Consider the following 18,000-nt stretch of genomic DNA (forward strand, 5'->3'; position numbering starts at 1 on the left):
AAATTAACTTTCTACCTACTCCTGCCTTGATGATTCTTCTAGGTGATACAACTAAAGGAATGGAACATATCAATTCCTAGAAACTTTTGCCTGCAAGTGATAAATGGACGAAGATGTGCTTGCATAGTGAGGTGTGAATGACTTGGTTTATCACCTGCAAGTGAAAATTTATTAGTGTGTTGCAACTACAGACATCACAAGCTAGGACGCTTCATCCTAAGTTGAGAATTTTGCATACCAGGCACAGTTTCAGAGAGGAGTGAATGGCTTGGTTTATCTCCTGCAAGTTTAGAGAGGAGTGAATGGCTTGGTTTATCTTGTGCATTATGTACTCCTGCCAGTTCATCTCCTGCAAGTGAAACTTTTTTAGAGAGGCACGAATGGCTTGGTTTATCTTGTCCATTATGTACTTCTGATGGTTCATCTCCTACAAGTGAAACTTTTTTGGAGAGGGGTGAATGGCATGATTTATCTTGTACATTATGTACTCCTTGTAGTTTATCACCTGCAAGTGAAATATTTATTAGAGTGTGTTGCAACTACAGACATCACAAACTAGGACGTTTCATCCTAAGTTGAGAATTTTGCATAATAAGCACATTTTTAGGTGATGGTCTATGTTGAATAATGCTGCCAATAGCAGCATCCATCTCTTGAAAAAGGCTCACAATCCTTTCTACGTGAAAAGCATGCCTAGTGTCTGCAAATATTTAGAAGAAAGGCTAACACATGAAATGATTTATAATTTCAGAGCTGTGTAAAAGTTGTTAATTGTAACAAATTTATACCTTCGTATCGAAAATGGTTTTGACAAGAAAGGCAAACAGAACGTTCACTGGTTAAAGGAGTGATAATACAGTCGCTGAATACGCTCAGAGCAATGACTTTGTATTTAGTATTATCTACCATTAGATTTGGAATAACACACAAAGGAACACAAATACCTACAAACTATATGATTACAAGGTAATAATTTTGGTGTTCTAAGCAAACTATTGCTGCAAGAAAATAAACGATAATAAGACATTATTTCATTCTAAATAAACTCTCAAATGAAAAGAAAATTATTCTTATCACTGAAGCTAGAGAATTGAAGCCTTAGAATGACTGAATAACACTACCATATGAAGCATTTCAGCTCCTTCTCTAATTTGATGAGATAATTGAGAAATAGACTCCACAATTGGGATATCTCTTCCGCATCAATCTTCTTTGTAACACTACAAAAAGAAGGAAAACATTAAAAAGAGAAATCCACATGAGTTCTTCCATTTTACATCTACGTAGCCTCCATTGTAGAGTTGAAAGTTAACACAATAGAATTACCTCCTTAATCACGTGGCTTGTAGCTTACAAAAAGGTTGGTCTTTGGGTGCGTTGGCTGAAAATGTAGAGATATTAAGACGAAGGGGGAGAAGATGAACGAAATAACAGTATAAGGTAGTAGTCTCTCCTGCTATGATTTCTTTTTTCTAATAAAAGAAGTAGCACTGAGGAAGAAATGCATAGATGTAAATATAAGAACAGAATTTAAGGCTTTGTTGCTGCCTTAAATTCTGATAAATGGACGGAGAGTGGAAAAAAAAGACGCATCTTCACTCTAAATCTTAAAGTAAAAAAAAATCAAGCACGACAACTTGTCCAATATTTTACTTTTTGTATTTTCCTACTATTTGCTCATGAAAGTGTTAGTTAGAGCCCTAGAGCCAATCATTTGATGATTGTATGGACTCATGTATATCATATTCATGTATATATATTAAGGCATTTGGTTTTTGGTTATTATGCTTATTTGTATTAGTGCCAGATAAAATAAGTATAGTAACGTCCTAGAGTAGAAAAGTTCTTACCTATATCAATCGATTGGTTGAATCGATAGTGAGATGATATAGGGAACACTACTCTAAATCATTCCTAGTCGAGTATTAACATTCAGGGACAATGTTAATACAATAAGACTAGCATATAGGTCAGCTCGATGACTTGATCTCACAAGTCATAGATATAGAGATATCAAGCTGACACATGGGTATGTATTAGAGAATGTATACTGAATGACCCGCCATGAGAAAGTATCATGGATCGTTATATGAGTGTCATATACTTTATCATGTGGCTATTAGTATGACTATTAGTCCTTTGACTTGAAGTCACCAAGGATCCCTATATAAGGAGTTATCTACTTTGGTTTCGTCAAACGTCACCCGTAACAGGGTGGACTATAAAGGCGATTACTGGGTATGTAATAAATTATGCAGAGGGATGTGAGTGATGTAGATGGGATCTATCCCTCCCATATGATGGGAGCGACATCAATATTCTTGATAGAGTTAGACCACGAAGTGCATGGCCATGCCCAAATGAGTCAACATGAGATGTTGAGCTCATTTGATCGAGTGAGTCTACTTGGAGTTCAAGATTTAGATTGATTAGAGGATGACACGGTCTATGCCTTACATTGATCAATCTAGATGTCAAGGATAGAAGGACATTTGTCACATATTTTGTGAGGAGTCACAATTGGTAGTCACAAGGTGATGTCGGATCTCGACATTCTTGTAACTTGGGTAGTAATGATGTGTTGCTAGATACCGCTCATTACTTATGCTCCTAAATGGGTTTAGGGCATTGCCAACGTTACAAGAACCTATAGGGTCACACACTAAGGATAATTAGATGGAGATTTGGTTCATATGATGAACCAAGAGGATTAGATTCATTTGATTAATCATATTGGATTAAGAGTAATCCAAATTGGGCTAATTGAGTTGGACTCAAGTTGATTCATGTATTCAATGAGTCTAATTTAGATTATGACTCATTAAATCAACTTAATTTAATGAATTAGATTCATTATATTAAGTTGGCTTGAATCATATGGTTGGATTAGATCAACCATGAGAGAGATTTGATCAAGTTTGACTTGATTTGAGAGGAAGAGAAAAAGTCATGTTTGACTTGATTTTTTTGCCACATCACTAGTGAGTTGGCAAGATGTGGACCAATAGGATTGCTCCACATCATCAATGTGTGCCACCTCATGGAGGTTACAAGCCTCCATAGCATTTAATGTGGCCGACCCACATTAAATGAGGAGGTTACACTTGTTGCCATGTCATTTAGTGAGGTGGCAAGATGTGGACCAATAGTGTTGATCCACATCATCCTAGAGTACTACCTCATGGGGGTTACAACTCTTAATGGTCTCCACATTAATTCGAATTAATGTGGGGGTTTTACACCTCCTAGAGTGGCCGGCCACTTGATGGCTAAGGGGTTTTTGATTTTCCTCTCATTGATTCATTTACTCTTCTTCTCCCTTGGGTGCTCTCTCTTCTCCTTCTCCCATTCCTTGGCTGAACACTCCATTGGTGCTAGCACACCTTGTGTTTTGGTCATCTCCTTCTACTTGTGTCCGTGTGGATACATATAGAGGTTGTCTACTTTGACAACTAGAGATCCGGCGACATCTTGGACAAGCGGGAACGCGAAGGGCTTCGCTACAAGGGTAATGATCTTAACTTTAGTGTAGATCTAAAGTTTTTACAAACTCGTACAAGAAAAGGTTTTTCAATAATTTTTTTTACGAATCTTTGCACGAGATCCATGGCTTTGGGTGACTCGGGGTTTCCGCGACGCGAAAAAGCGGTTTTCGCGGCCCGAAGAACCCAATAGTGGTATCAGAGCCACGTGCAAAGACTTGTACGAGTTCATTTGTATTTTTATGAAAAATATACCTTCTATGATTTTCTGTAAAAATTGAGTTTTTAGAGTTTTTATGAGTAATTTTTTCCGTAGAAGCGAAGCACAAGTGTCTCGGCACTTGTAGGCTTCGGCTACCGGAAAGTTTTCTTTTAAACGGCTTCGTTTTGCCCCAATTCCGTTTGGGACAGCGGGGTCGGGTGCCATTAGATCGCAAAGGAGCAACTCACGATGGTTAGATCGTGGGTAGGGGCATTGCCCCTAACCCCGCAAGGGAATTTGCTTCGCGATTGCACCCGAAATCGCTAAAAACGAACCCGCCGGGAAGATTTTTCTGAAACGGCAATGTCTCGACCCAAACCGTTTTGGGACAGCGGGTTTAGGCGCTGTTGGATCGCAAAGGAACCCTCGCGATGGTTAGATCGCGGGTAGGGGCGCTGCCCCTGGCCCCGCAAGGGGATCCGTTCTGCGATTGCGCCCGAAACCGCTAAACGGGACCGCCGGGAAATTTTACTCATAAAAATTGTAAAAAATTATTTTTAAAATTACAGAAAAATTATGAAAAATATTTAATTTTGAATTATATATTAATTTGTGATAGTCATGGTCCAAAATACCCAATAAGATTGGATTTATGTTGTAATTCATAATACGGCCTGCGTGCCGTCATATGATTGTGTGTGCTGTATATATTTTTTTTTTCCACGGCCTGCGCGTCGTGTCTTTCTCTTATTCTGATTGTAAATTAGATTTAGACTCGAATGTAACTCGAGTTTCAAATTGTAATGTACAAATTGGAGCGGTGGAGGGTCCACACGAGACGGAGTTCCGAGGCGGGCACGAGCAACACAAGGTGGTCAAAGGGAGGAGCTTGGAGAAGTTGTTGACCCTAGGTTGACCATTCGATCTTCTCATTGGCTTGAGAAGATCGTAGTAGGGCCATGACTAAATCACAAATAGATTAATTAATTAATTGTTATGTATCTAATGCATGTTTAATAATTAATTAATTAATTAGTGCCTTAACGATTAGATTAGATCTAAGTCGTGCACATGATGCACCCTTGCGATTAGATTAGATCTAAGTCGTGCACAAGATGCATCCTTCTCGATTAGATTAGATCTAGATCGAACCAACTCTAAATGCCTAACCGTGCCGTGATACCTATCACTACCTCGATCACATGTATTGTTGAATCTGCCAAAGCAGAGCAATATATATTATCTTGGTAGGGTACGGAGGGACAATCTTGATCCCGCCTATCAACGCATGGGTGAATACAAACTCAATTAGATTGAGTATTCCTAGTTACTCGGTTGGATCGAGTCAACTATAGGCATTCTTCCAATAGTTGGAAAGGTAGGACAAAATCACGTTTATATTAACTCTCGGGCGTATTAGCCAAAGCTAACTCAAGTTTTAATATAAATGCGGATATTGATTCTATAAACAAGAGTTGCATAGAGATGTAATTGGTAATCGTTACCTACCGATCATACTAAGCCTTGGGCGTATTAGCCAAAGCTAACTCAAGGGTTAGTATGATGTGGATCTTGTCCCACAATAATTATAGAATTCAGTGGGAGCATCATTTAATTAAAGGCCTAATTAAATGATTTTTAAAGAATATGATATTTATTTCTGTAAATTTTCTGTTGTAGATAACCATGACGTTGAACACGAATTCCTTCTCCCTGCGATCTGTCCTTGAGAAGGACAAGCTCAACGGAGCGAATTTCCTGGACTGGTACAGGAACTTGAGAATAGTTCTCACTCAAAAACGTAAACTGTACGTTCTGGAGCAGCCCATTCCGGAGGCTCCTCCTGCCACTACCACGCGAGCTGACCGGGATGCTTACAAGAAGCATCAAGATGACGCATTAGATGTGTCCTGTCTAATGCTCGCGACCATGAACTCTGAGCTTCAGAAGCAACACGAGTTGATGTGCACTTACGATATGGTTGAGCATCTTCGCCAACTATATCAGGGACAAGCGAGGCATGAGAGATTTGAGATCTCTAAGGCACTGTTTCAGTGCAAGATGTCAGACGGGGCTCCTGTAGGTCCTTATGTACTCAAGATGATTGGGTACATAGAGAACCTACAAAGACTGGGGTTCCCACTTGGCCAAGAGCTGGCCACTGACTTGATCTTGCAGTCCTTGCCGGATAGCTATAGTCAATTCGTTCTCAACTATAACATGAACGAGATTGACAAGCCACTGCCCGAGCTACTTAGTATGTTACGAACTACTGAGATTAACCTTAAGAAGGTTAAGCCCATTCTGATGGTCCAGAAGCACAAGGGCAAGGGCAAGGGCAAGCCCAAAGGTAAGGTAAAGTCTCAAACCAAGGGCAAAGGCAAGGCACTGAAGCCTAAAGAAGGGGTCGCCAAGGATGCTACCTGCTTCCACTGCGGTCAGACCGGGCACTGGAAGAGGAACTGCAAGGTATACTTAGAGGATCTTAAGAAGAAGTGAAGTGAGACTTCCACTTCAGGTATATATGTTATAGAAGTCAATCTATCTATTTCTACATCATGGGTATTAGATACTGGATGTGCTTCTCACATTTGTACTGATGTGCAGGCGCTGAGAAATAGCAGAGCATTGGCAAAGGGCGAGGTGGACCTACGAGTAGGCAATGGAGCACGGGTTACTGCTGTTGCTGTAGGAACTTATCAGCTATCTCTGTCCTCTGGGCTTGTACTAGATTTAGATGATTGTTGTTATGTGCCTGCTCTTACTAAGAACATAGTTTCAGTTTCTTGTTTAGACAAGAAAGGATACTCTTTTATAATAAAAGACAAATGTTGTTCTGTTTATTTAAAAGATATGTTCTATTGTAGTGCACTACTAATAAATGGACTCTATATTCTAGACCTTGAGAGCCCTATCTATAACATTAGTACCAAGAGGTTCAAGTCAAATGACATGAACCAAACCTACCTCTGACACTGTCGCTTAGGTCATATAAATGACAAGCGCTTATCCCAGCTCCATAAGGATGGTTTGCTGGACTCATTTGATTTAGAATCATATGAGATATGTGAGTCATGTCTACGAGGCAAGATGACCAAGACTCCCTTTAGTGGGCACAACAAGAGAGCGACTGATCTGTTAGGACTCATACATAGTGATGTATGTGGCCCTTTCAATGTTGCTGCTAGAGGCGGTTATAGGTACTTCATCACGTTTATTGATGACTTCAGTAGATACGGTTATGTGTACTTGATGACACATAAGTCCGAATCCTTTGAAAAGTTCAAAGAATTCAAGAATGAAGTACAGTACCAGCTTGGAAGAGTATTAAAATACTTCGATCATATCGAGGTGGTGAATACTTAAGCCATGAGTTTCGTGACTACCTAGCTGAGTGTGGGATTCTATCCCAACTCACTCCTCCTGGAACACCACAGTGGAATGGTGTATCCGAAAGGAGGAATCGTACCCTATTAGATATGGTACGATCTATGATGAGTCACACAGATCTTCCGACATATCTATGGGGATATGCTCTAGACACGGCAGCTTTCATTCTCAACCGAGTTCCATCCATGGCCGTGATAAAGACACCATATAGGATATGGACTGGGAGAGAAGCCCAGGTGTCTTTCATGAGGATTTGGGGCTGAGAGGCTTACGTACGACGTCAAGTCTCAGACAAAATAGGACCCAAATCCGACAAGTGTTATTTCATTGGATATCCCAAGGAAACTAAGGGATATTATTTCTACATTCCCAGTCAGCACAAGGTAGTTGTGGCAAAGACTGGGGTCTTTCTAGAAAGAGACTTTGTTTCTAGAAAGACTAGTGGGAGCGCGTTCGATCTTGAAGAAGTTCAAGATGCGAACAATAGCACTAATGCCTCGATGAGAATTGAACTGGAACCACAAAGTGTTGTGGATGATGTTGTTCCACAAAGAGTTGAGGAACAACAACCAGTTCAAGTAGACATACCTCTTCGCAGGTCTGATAGGGTACGTCGTCAGCCTAAGAGATACTCATTTCTCTTGTCTGACCATGATGACATTGTGTTCATAGAGGATGAGCCCACCACCTATCAGGAAGCTGTGATGAGACCAGATTCCGAGAAATGGCTAGAGGCCATTCTCGGAGCTGGAATATTCGATTCGGTGATGCGATCAAACAGTTTGGTTTCATCAAGAACGAAGATGAGCCTTGTGTCTACAAGAAGGTTGTAGAAAACATAGTTGTCTTCCTCATATTGTATGTGGATGACATACTACTCATTGGGAAGGACATCCCTATACTTCAGTCTGTCAAGACCTGGCTAGGGAGTTGCTTCTCAATGAAGGACTTAGGTGAGGCATCCCGCATTCTTGGGATACAGATCTATAGAGATAGATCTAAGAGATTGCTTGGCCTAAGTCAGAGTACATACATTGATGAGGTACTCCTACGGTTTGCCATGCAGAACTCCAAGAAGGGATTTCTGCCGATGTCACATGGCGTGAGTCTTTCGAAGACTCAAGGTCCCTCTTCTAGAGAGGAGAGAGACCGCATGGATCAGATCCTTTATGCCTCAGCCATAGGATCGATCATGTACGCCATGCTATGTACTCGACCTGATGTCTCGTATGCTTTGAGCATGACGAGCAGATACCAGTCAGATCTAGGTGAAAGTCACTGGATAGCGGTCAAGAATATTCTTAAGTACTTAAGAAGGACTAAAGAATATTTCTTGATATATGGAGGCAATAATAAGCTAGCTGTAAAGGGTTACAGTGATGCTAGCTTCCAGACCGATCAGGATGATTAAAGATCACAGTCGAGGTTCGTGTTTTGCTTGAATGGTAGTGCAATGAGCTGGCAGAGTTCACAGCAATTCTACAACGTTTCCATCTCATTCAAGAGATTATCGATAGAGGAGATGTGAAGATTTTGATTTGCAGAGTACCTACAGAGGCTAACATCACAGATCCCTTGACCAAGGCTTTGGCACAAAGGAAGCATGATGGTCACAATAGGTCATTAGGCCTTAGAGCCTATACTGATTGGCACTAGTGCTAGTGGGAGATTGTTAGTTAGAGCCCTAGAGCCAATCATTTGATGATTGTATGGACTCATGTATATCATATTCATGTATATATATTAAGGCATTTGGTTTTTGGTTATTATGCTTATTTATATTAGTGCCAGATAAAATAAGTATAGTAACGCCCTAGAGTAGAAAGGTTCTTACCTATATCAATCGATTGGTTGAATCGATAGTGAGATAATATAGGGAACACTACTCTAAATCATTCCTAGTCGAGTATTAACATTCAGGGACAATGTTAATACAATAAGACTAGCATGTAGGTCAGCTCGATGACTTGAACTCACAAGTCATGGATATAGAGATATCAAGCTGACACATGGGTATGCATTTGAGAATATATATTGAATGACCCGCCATGAGAAAGTATCATGGATCGTTATATGAGTGTCATATACTTTCTCATGTGGCTATTAGTATGACTATTAGTCCTTTGACCTGAAGTCACCATGGATCCCTACATAAGGAGTTATGTACTTTGGTTTCGTCAAACGTCACCCGTAACAGGGTGGACTATAAAGGCGATTACTGGGTATGTAATAAATTATGCAGAGGGATGTGAGTGATGTAGATGGGATCTATCCCTCCCATATGACGGGAGCGACATCAATATTCTTGATAGAGTTATACCACGAAGTGCATGGCCATGCCCAAATGAGTCAACATGAGATGTTGAGCTCATTTGATCGAGTGAGTCTACTTGGAGTTCAAGATTTAGATTGATTAGAGGATGACACGGTCTATGCCTCACATTGATCAATCTAGATGTCAAGGATAGAAGGACATTTGTCACATATTTTGTGAGGAGTCACAATTGGTAGTCACAAGGTGATGTCGGATCTCGACATTCTTGTAACTTGGGTAGTAATGATGTGTTGCTAGATACCGCTCATTACTTATGCTCCTAAATGGGTTTAGGGCATTGCCAACGTTACAAGAACCTATAGGGTCACACACTAAGGATAATTAGATGGAGATTTGGTTCATATGATGAACCAAGAGGATTAGATTCATTTGATGAATCATATTGGATTAAGAGTAATCCAAATTGGGCTAATTGAGTTGGACTCAAGTTGATTCATGTATTCAATGAGTCTAATTTAGATTATGACTCATTAAATCAACTTAATTTAATGAATTAGATTCATTATATTAAGTTGGCTTGAATCATATGGTTGGATTAGATCAACCATGAGAGAGATTTGATCAAGTTTGACTTGATTTGAGAGGAAGAGAAAAAGTCATGTTTGACTTTATTTTTTTGCCACATCACTAGTGAGTTGGCAAGATGTGGACCAATAGGATTGCTCCACATCATCAATGTGTGCCACCTCATGGAGGTTACAAGCCTCCATAGCATTTAATGTGGCCGGCCCACATTAAATGAGGAGGTTACACTTGTTGCCATGTCATTTAGTGAGGTAGCAAGATGTGGACCAATAGTGTTGATCCACATCATCCTAGAGTGCCACCTCATGGGGGTTATAACTCTTAATGGTCTCCACATTAATTGGAATTAATGTGGGGGTTTTACACCTCCTAGAGTGGCCGGCCACTTGATGGCTAAGGGGTTTTTGATTTTCCTCTCATTGATTCATTTACTCTTCTTCTCCCTTGGGTGCTCTCTCTTCTCCTTCTCCCATTCCTTGGCCGAACACTCCATTGGTGCTAGCACACCTTGTGTTTTGGTCATCTCCTTCTACTTGTGTCCGTGTGGATACATATAGAGGTTGTCTACTTTGACAACTAGAGATCCGGCGACATCTTGGACAAGAGGGAACGCGAAGGGCTTCGCTACAAGGGTAATGATCTTAACTTTAGTGTAGATCTAAAGTTTTTACAAACTCGTACAAGAAAAGGTTTTTCGATAATTTTGTTTACGAATCTTTGCACGAGATCCATGGCTTTGTGTGACTCGGGGTTTCCGCAACGCGAAAAAGCGATTTTCGCGGCCCGAAGAACCCAACAGAAAGACATCCGCTGGTACATTAACAGTGTCTTTTTCATCATTTAGGAAAAGAAGATGAGTCGGAGTACAGTAAATGGATTTTTTTTTACCTTCATGTTAGCCTCATGAAAACCCAGGTAGAAGAACAAACAAATCTTTGGCAAACAAATTCATCGATCCAAATCAAAGTATAAATAAAAGATCAAAACTTGGAGACTGACGGCTAGCCCCACTCCGGGAAAAACCAAATAAATCTAATTGGTTTCAAGAAAATCTAAACACTAAAATATATCGATCGAAGTTCCCTCCCAACATCGACAACTGCACCGTTCTACGAGAAATTGGAACAACCCAACGAAATCGAACACAAATCATAGAACATAAAATTAAAATAAATAAAAATGCTCCACCTGCGGCGCGTCGAGCGCGAGCTGCTAAATATCCTCCCTGGCCGTTTCAGCAGACAAATCAACTCCTCCTCCTCCTCCTCCTCCTCCTCCTCCTCTTCCGAAGGCAGTGAAGATGGCCCGGTGAGAGCAAAACCTGGTAGTGTTTTGGGCAGGATCGAGAGAGGGAGGAAGATCCAGCAGAGGCGGACGGTCGGTCGACGGCGGCGTGAAGAGATTATATGAGGAGAGGGAAAGAAAAATGGCTAGGGTTGAACGCGAAGGGGAAGACACGGCGCCGAAAAGATATTCAGAGAGAGGGAAAGCAAAAAACTGCGCGCGAGGGGAAAAAAGACCAAAGTCAAATACAACGGTTTTATCAAAACTGTTGTTGTAACCCCTAAAAACGCGGATAAAGACAACGGTTTATAAAACTGTTGTAAAAAGTGTTGTCGTTTTAAAAAGAAGTCGCTCAATGACAACAGTTTTCACAAAACCGTTGTCTTTTATATTTAATGGGGAGTTCAAAGACAACGGTTTTGGCAAAACCGTTGTCTTTGAGCAAATACGCAACGCTTTCTCTTAAAACCGTTGTCGTAGGGGTGTTGTCTTTTAAAAATTTTGTTGTAGTGATGAGGAGTATTTGTAAGAGATAGCTGACGAGTGATGTCATCGGCGACAACCATTATAGAAGGCGGCTGGTGGATATTATGGAGAAAAGAAAAAAATGATTGTTGTTAAGTTTAGCGCTCTGATACTATATTGACAATAGAATTCATACATTTTATTAATGATAATATGTGGTATATAAATACCATTACAAAGTGACAAATAGGGAAACACATAAAATAGGGAAACATATAAAATACTAGAAAATAAATAAGTATTTCCTAATAATAATTATTCTTTAATAATTAGGAAACAAATAAGTATTTTCTAATAATAATTATTCACTAATAATTAGAAAATAAATAAATATTTACTAATAATAATTATTTCCTAATATAGTATAGCAAATATAATATAAATAGTATGAGTGAGTGGCAGTTTTTCAACTATTCGATGTCAAGTTTGGATTTCTTATGAAATCTTAGATCGAATCGATGCATACTATTCTCTTGACGAAAACTCATCCTTTACCCGCTCTATTCATGAGAGTTTATCTATTGCCAAATATCTGGTCCTCTAGACTTATTTGGACTTTCTACTTAGCATCCGATTCTTCCTTTGACCTTAGGGCTTCCTTCAATGTCCAGTTCTTGCTGACCCATCGACTTGCTAGATGTTCGGTCCACTGACCCGTCCAATCTTTCTGCCAAATATACTCGATTTGCTAAGGCTTCCGTGTTTACCTGGTATCTAGTCCAATTGACCTTCTAAGACTTCCAGCTACCTAGATTCTGATCAACATGATCTATTAGAACTTTTCTAGTGGTGCTCCCTACGTACTTGATCAATCTTGTTAGATTATAATATAATTTAACTTTGAACCTATTATTATCAAAACCAAATTTGATTATCTAATTCTCCTTACCCTAACATTTTTTTTCTTTTTAATTATGATAACTTTATTGACAGTTAAGTCAAAATAAAGCATAAAAGAAATTTTAATAAGAAGAGTTTTAATAATCTTTCAAAATGTTACCCTTAACTTAATCTCTCTTCGAAATTAATATTTTAGAGATTTTTTTGAATATATTTAATTTAAACAAAATAAAACAAAAATTAACTTTTGATCTATCCTCCCTTTTGATATTCATAAAAATACATAAGATGATAGAATTTTTGTTTTGAAAAATAGACACAACTTTTGAAAAAAAATTTGTAAATGATTTGGGTTAGAAAAAAGAAATGTGGAAAAAGATCTTAAAGATAACGAGTTTTAAAGGAAAGTTAAAAAAAGTTATAAGTTAGGAAAAAAATTAAAAGAAATTTTCAAAGAGAATGTTTTTTTTTTTTAAAAAAAAAAGATTATAAGGTAAAAAAAATTAATATCGATCTTGAATATGAATATTTTAAATGAATACTATTAAGGAATTTAAGACTTGAAATAAAATATTAGGTGTTTTTTAAAAGACAAGCAAAAATCGCAGAATTCAAACGTACATTTATTTTGACGTGGATTTGATTCATGATACTCATAGTTGGTCAGCGATAAAGATGGTCAGTTATCTTTAACGGATCAATAATTCAATTCTTAGTTATGATAAGAATGATGAATTTTTAGGTTCTCCATAATATAATGATAAGATGTTCAGTTGTTTCTTAGATATTTACGGTTCAATTACTAACTACGATGTATTTGTAGAGATTTTTTCTCCAAATGGAACTTATAAGTAAGGGATGTTGAGCTTCTGTGTCGCCCATTGTAAGTGTTTCCCGATTTAGCCTAGTGGCCGGTGGAAAATTTCCATGAGATTAAGTCGATCACCCGAGACTCGATGTTACCCAACCTAGTTAATCAATTTTTTGTCCTCGGGACTATGGTGCAATAGTAAGGGTACTTAGTTGCCCCTCAGGTATCCACAGTTCAATTCCCAATTAAAACATAATTATAGGAATTTTTCCTCCAAATATGACTTGCAATTAAGAGATGTTAGACTTTTGGATCATCTGTCGTAAGTATTTTTTTATTTATCCTAGTGGTCGATAAAAAACTTCTATAGGACTAAATAGATCATCCCAACTCAACGTTACTAAATTTGGTTAATTATTATTTTTTATTTAGGACAGAAAAAGCCAACTAGATCAGTGTTAAGTCCATATCAGTCAACTAAAGTTTAAGACTAGTCAAAATATAGAAAACTAAGTCAAATAAAATCAAGGGAAACACTAAGCCAATCATAATCAGCAAAATATATACTCCGTACAAAAGAAGTGTCAAGCTAAATGCTAAGAGCTACTAGTGTCGAGGTGGAGAAGGGTCGAGGTGTAGTCTGATATATATAGTGTGGCCTGGTTTGTGCGTATAAGAGCAAACATCAAAGGGTGCCGGAAGGTGATTTTGGTGAGGTCGCTTTAATTCCTAAGTAATTAAAGGAGTAATGGACAATAGGAAATATGAAAAGCGAGAAAAATTAGCATTAATTTGCTAGCAAAAGTCAAATATGCTTTTGCATACCAATATATCTTGATATTTTCAGGTTATAATTTTTGGGAAATTAGGGATTGATCAGTCATTCAATCATTAATTTTAACCACCATAATTAATCTCAGTCATCAAAGTTGTTAAACTCAATTTAATGCCATTCATTCTAACTACCTCTACTAATTCAATCATTTAACTATTAATGATCATGAATTTTAGAAATGATAATCAAGGAATGACCACGTAGAAATTGTGAGCCACATGTGTTTGTTGCCCAAATCTTATGGGTGAGCGACTATATTAGCCATGCACATGACCAACTGAGGTCGTCGTAGTGCGCTCAAGGAACTGAGTTTGGAGGGAAGAGTTCAAAGATTTGAGTTTGGAGTGCAAAGCTCAAGGAGTTAAGCTCAAAGTGAAAGGAGCTAGGAGGTGAGAGTTCAGGAGTTGAGTTGTGACAGTGTAGAGCTTGGAAAATTAAGCTCAGAGTCAATGGCGAAGCCAAGCATTGACTTACCGGGACTATAGCTCGGGGGATCCAATTGATGATTATGTTGATTTTACTTCTTCATCCCTTGTATTTTGGATTTTCAAAGGGAGAAAAAGGAATTTTAGCCCATATGATAATTTTAGTCCAAGTGGACAATGATTCCGGGCTCCGCCAGTGCTTAGAGTAGGAAGCTCAGAGAATTGAGCTCGGGGAGCTAAGTTCATCCTTAGCATAACTGATAACATTTGCTTGTAGAATCCAAAGGTGTGGATGTGCCAACCTAGCTATATATTTCAGAAAAGTTAACCATTTGTTCTTCTTCGAACATGCAAGTGTGATATACCAACCTAGATAGGGTCATAGGAATGACTCATTGCTGGTAGGAATTGACATAGTTAGTATCTGCATGAATGGTTGTCTCAATAGGTAGAGGTCGATTCTCAACGGATGCAAAATATCTTATTAAGTGTTTAACCTCCCCTATGCAAAGGGTCATTGCGCTAGGACAAATATCCCGAGGGAGGGGTGCTAAAATGATGACTTCACCTTTTACTCCCATATAGATTGGTATGGAATAAGGACATTATCATAAGGTATCAATATTTATTTACATGTTGTCTATGTGAATGAATCATTTTGATTACATATATATACTCCCTTTGCTTACAAGTCACTCTTAATTCAAAGCACCAGACATATATACACCACTTCACCGTGGAACCTTTGCGAGTGCTTATCTGGTGGAAACCACATATCGTCTGAAAACAGTATAACCATGACTATTCAGCTCACCTTCCTCTTGTCTCTTTTACTACTGTCCTTGATATTTGCCGAAGAACACCCCAAAAAGCTACGATCATCTTCTCCCCATGGCCTATTCTTTGAAAACCCCATGCCATTCCCGCCCTCGGCGTATGACTTCTTCCATCCAAATGCCAATGGGGCAATACCGGCGACTGCACCACTGTCTTCGCTCTACCCTGGTAAGACATCATCAAGGGCACGAGCAGATGCAGTAGTGGCTACGAGCTTCTTCTCAGTCCCTTCCAGCCATCATGCGATAGGGATAGCGGCTGCTGGCGTTGCTGCTCTGGTAGTTGGACTTGGACTTGTAGTGCTTGTGGTCATGATCACTTCATTTTTCATTATCAAGTGCCGTGCCGAAACTAAGAAGACTAATTCCACCAATGTTGCATGAGGCAAGGGATAAAACTCCAAGGCGTGTTCATGCTAGCATTCAAATCCAGCAGCTTGTTGAAATGTGGGAAGTTTGCAGGTTGTGATGCTTGAGTTTGTCGCAGATGTTTTTGTTGAGTAGCGTTGTTATAACTTTGCAAGATTATCAACTATCTGAGCTCTTGCGAGTGTACATATTCCGCACTAAAATCTACATTGGCGTTAAACCCAAAAGCCCCTTGGTCATTTCGTCGAAAACAAAGGAGTGGAATCATTATTGTCCTCAAAGATGTGGTGCAGTATAAAGCACTTAGAGAAATAAATAAAAGAATTAAAATTCGAATTTCAATTTACCTGATAAGCGAATCGTAAGGTATATCGTGACTTTCAGTTTTAGTCGGGTAAAATCAGGACACTTGAATTATATATATATATATATATATATATATATATATATATATATATATATAAAAGTCAGGACACCATCATGCGATAGGGATAGGGGCTGCTGGCGTTGCTGCTCTGGTAGTTGGACTTGGACTTGTAGTGCTTGTGGTCATGATCACTTCCTTTTTCATTATCAAGTGCCGTGCCGAAACTAAGAAGACTAATTCCACCATGATCAATGTTGTATGAGGCAAGGGATAGAACTCTAAGACATGTTCATGCTAGCATTCAAATCCAGCAGCTTGTTGAAATGTGGGAAGTTTGCAGGTTGTGATGCTTGAGTTTGTAGCAGATGTTTTTGTTGAGTAGCGTTGTTATAACTTTGCAAGATTATCAACTATCTGACCTCTTGCGAGTGTAATATTCCGCACTAAAATCTACATTGGTGTTAAACACAAAAGTCCCTTGGTCATTTCGTCGAAAACAAAGGAGTGGAATCATTATTGTCCTCAAAGATGTGGTGCAGTATAAAGCACTTAGGGAAATAAATAAAAGAATTAAAATTCAAATTTCAATTTACCTGATAAGCGAATCGTATGTATATCGTGACTTTCAGTTTTAGTCGGGTAAAGTCAGCACACTTTATTTATATATATATATATATATAAAAGTCGAATCTTTACCGGCGGATCAGTTTTTTTTTCTCTCTCTATCTATATATATATATATATATATATATATATATATATATATATATAAAAGTCAAATCTTTACCTATATGTATAAAAGTCAAATCTTTACCGGCGGATCAGTTTTTTTTTCTCACTCTCTAGTTCGAAGAACCGGTATATGAGTTTTGTACTCAATCTCACTCTAAGTGGGGATCGACCCAAACAAACCAAACAACAAAAACAAAAGCAACTTTTTTCCTCTCTATTTTTTTGTTTTCTCAATTAAAAGAAACGGTGATGAAACAGCAGTTCACCAAGATCCCTTAATAAAAGTGCTAATACTGAATGGAAAAGAAGGCATAACGGAAGCCAAACAGAATAAAATCATAGCTGGCCTTTTTGGAAGTCACTACGCTATTCAACAAGTAGCACTCTTGCAATAAGAAAAATTCTATGTGATATAGTGTATAAAGGTGAAGTCTGATAAAGCGTGACAGTTAAAAGTTAAAGAGACGTGACAGTCAAAGATTAAGATGACGTGATAGTCAGCAGTTAGAAAAAGAATAGGTAGGACTGTCTGATGACATCAGCGACATGGTTCTCGGTCGAGTTCTCATAGATCAAGACCCCAGATCTGAGACACCCAGGATTGAGACATGGTGGGCAGTCGGGATGCCTGACTTGCTCCGACTAGTCAGGTTTCCACAAACTCGGCTATATACAGCCTGATCCTCTGGGTAGGTCGACTATCGACCATCTCGAGCTTCTCCTATTCATACCCAGTCGGGACAAAGGGTGCTACACGACAACAAGATCAGATAATCATAACCGTCTGTCAGAGAATAACTGTTGTATATCAAGGAATATTCCAACGGTCCGTGATCGTCTACGAATAGAACCTTTTTCCAGTCCACAAAAGGGTGTGTCACGCGTCCTCGATCACTAGACAAGTCCTGACACCCGACATTCCCTAACATCAGTCAGGCTCTAGATTGTTAGTTAGAGCCCTAGAGCCAATCATTTGATGATTGTATGGACTCATTATATCATATTCTTGTATATTAATAAATGCATTTGTTTGTTATTATAC

At 38.8% G+C, this 18,000-nt stretch overlaps 1 protein-coding gene across 1 annotated transcript; it reads left to right on the forward strand.

The window, feature by feature from the left end:
• The first annotated feature begins 15,406 nt into the window (after positions 1-15,406).
• Positions 15,407-16,049, forward strand: LOC122025322. Its single transcript, XM_042584106.1, has one exon. It carries the CDS (start codon positions 15,452-15,454, stop codon positions 15,872-15,874), a length of 423 nt encoding a protein of 140 aa, XP_042440040.1. The 5' UTR covers positions 15,407-15,451; the 3' UTR covers positions 15,875-16,049.
• Positions 16,050-18,000: the final 1,951 nt, after the last annotated feature.

This window comes from Zingiber officinale, chromosome 9B, assembly GCF_018446385.1.
Source record: "Zingiber officinale cultivar Zhangliang chromosome 9B, Zo_v1.1, whole genome shotgun sequence".
Classification (NCBI taxonomy): domain Eukaryota; kingdom Viridiplantae; phylum Streptophyta; class Magnoliopsida; order Zingiberales; family Zingiberaceae; genus Zingiber; species Zingiber officinale.

What these genes read in the sequence shown, in the direction of transcription:
- LOC122025322 (XM_042584106.1), top strand. Translation starts at nt 15,452, where the DNA reads ATGACTATTCAGCTCACCTTCCTCTTGTCTCTTTTACTACTGTCCTTG.